Below are 2500 nucleotides of genomic sequence, written 5' to 3'. Positions count from 1 at the left end.
ATTTTAGTATCAATGGCATTTAATGAAATATCACAATATCATATAAAGAAACTTAAGATTTCTCATCAAATTTCATGGTTTTCAGTAGCTGAAAATATATTGACTCATAAAAGGGCTCTACTATGTCAATTAACTGTCAAGTGACATGCAAGTACCTTATTTAAATGATAAGTAGCATATAAAAATGACAATCAAATGGCTTACAAGTAGCAATCTAGAGGCTAAATGTTTTCTATTTCATATCTCATATTTTCCCCTGAAATAATGGGAAAAAAATTAAAATCCCGCTTGGTTTCATTTTGTTTTTCTAAACTCTGCATCATTTGCCAGTCTGAGGTAAACTCCCTTTTGCACATTAGCTGAATTGTCAGGGTTTCCAGGCTGTTCATAGACCATTAAAGTCTCATAGTAACTGAAAGGTAATTGTTCATTTGCTGACTGCAGCAATGCACAAGAGACCTTAGATGCGAGTGAAACCATCCTTCCTTTCTCGTGTAACATCGAGAAGCGCTACTGCTGCAACATTTGATGTCTAGAACAGTTACTCAATGCATCAAGCCAGTTTTAATTCAAACGATCATTTGCTTGTCCTATTTTTATCAATTAATCATAATGCAAAAAACACTGTTGCAATCCCCTATTTATCAGGCTACCAAATATTAGCACTACATTGCAATGCAAAAGCTCAACAGCATTAAATAGTCAAACCTAATAAAGCACATATAATGAAATTATATGGAATCAACACAGTGTCTCATTTATTATGTTCATGTGCAAGTGTGATTAAATGAGTAATTTCCATATGGATTCTGTATCATTATATTAAAATAGTTTACTTTGAAACTTCAAAACATACCTTTATTAATAGGGCACTATTGCCCATTAATTAAATGATAATTTTAAAACTATATCAGTCATAAATTACCTAGATCTGGAAATGACCATTTCCAGAGATAACTCATTAAGATAGATAGATAGTTTTAAAATTGTACTTGAATACATTTCAGGATTTATAATATCATAGGTCCAAACTGACTTAAATTTTAAATTCACAGATGCAGCACAATTTCTGACAGCAGATATAACGGTTTATCGCACATAGTATGTCAAAATTATGGAGAGCACCAACATACACCTTCGCAATATTTACCTTTCTTTTCAGTATCATTGAAGCCATTTACAAAGCATTTACATTTACAGGTGTTGTTATTCAAAATTATCATGTGAATCAAAGGTTTTATATTACTATTACTGGTTTATTAGACTATTTCACAAACACAGCAGTAATATAGCAATGTGATGATACAACTTCCCAAAATATATAGCAAATTATCAGCTAATATAATTTTACACTTAAGATCATTTGCAAGGTAATACAAAAAAACCTATGCACTTTCAACTATTTTATAACAATCTAGAATTCATTATGAGACCCAGTGTCCAAAATATGAAATACTCTGCATCATTTAAGGCACATAAATCACTCATTGCATAAAGCTCAAAGCCTATTGAATAAACTAAATCTTAAAGATTTATTTTATCTGAAAAGTTAAACAAATTGTAGCCAGATTTAAGATGAAGAGAGTTTAGCAGATTAATCAGATGATCTAACACTAAATGTTTGTTCAATACAATAGTAGTTAATACTTGAACGTTCACCAAGAGGGTCTGGAGATTTCTGGTCCATCATGAACAGAGAAAGTAGTATTGAATCTGAAAACAGTTATAACCAATAAAAAAAACTTCATATCTATAGAATATGATGCAAGTCAATCTTTTTCATAGTTCAAGTTCATATTTTAAAATTACTATCTCTGCAGTAGGTGAATATATTTTCTTTAATAAAAGCGATTATGCATTAGTCAGTGGTTTAAAATAACTGCTTCCTCACCCTCTACTAGAAAGAGGAAACTCATTACCTCATTGGCCAGCTCGAAGAGAACAGGGGCCGCTGCATTGTTCATCACACCACTCAGGTACCTAGAGAAGACAAAGCCAGGTAACATAACAGTGACAAGAAAAGGCTAGCCCAGACTTGTAAGTGTCCCCCGTGAGAAGGTCCTACAGGTCAGATGACATGTTGAACTTGCCTGCAGAATGCAGCTGCTGAGGGAAGCTTTGGAGCTACTTAGTTCAGACTGACACTAACTAACTCTCCAGGGCTAGCCACTTCACTCATCAGCAAAATTTATCTATCTCACTATTGCTTACTCCCTCCAAAGCAGCTGCTATGTTATGGGCATACTTTTTTCTGTAACAGATCTGGATACCTTTTCATATAATAGATTATTTCTGTACTATCCACTCCACAATATAATCAGTTCCATAATCAGCGAGATGAAACCTTATTAGCCAACAGATAGATCATTCAGTCTACATTTTCAAAATAATTAAGGATAATAAAAGCACTTCTTTTGTTATAGGATAATATTTTATAACGGAGGAATAATTACAACTGTTAGAAACAGAAACTGAATACTTATTCATTGCCATGAATGAA

The 2500-nt window shown here is 32.8% G+C and overlaps 1 protein-coding gene across 4 annotated transcripts in view; it reads right to left on the bottom strand.

The window, feature by feature from the left end:
- cdin1 (CDAN1 interacting nuclease 1) overlaps nt 1-2500 on the bottom strand; it is a 211600-nt gene that overhangs the window by 115729 nt on the left and 93371 nt on the right. For all 4 annotated transcript variants that reach the window (XM_072569047.1, XM_072569046.1, XM_072569045.1 and 1 more), the window contains exon 4: nt 1920-1980. In XM_072569047.1, coding sequence (XP_072425148.1) covers nt 1920-1980 — 61 coding nt within the window. The remainder of the gene's footprint in view (nt 1-1919; nt 1981-2500) is intronic.

The sequence above is a fragment of the Chiloscyllium punctatum genome, chromosome 4, assembly GCF_047496795.1.
Source record: "Chiloscyllium punctatum isolate Juve2018m chromosome 4, sChiPun1.3, whole genome shotgun sequence".
Lineage (NCBI taxonomy): Eukaryota > Metazoa > Chordata > Chondrichthyes > Orectolobiformes > Hemiscylliidae > Chiloscyllium > Chiloscyllium punctatum.
The sequence above is the reverse complement of the archived record's forward strand: the minus strand, read 5'-3'. Positions and strand labels throughout refer to the sequence as shown.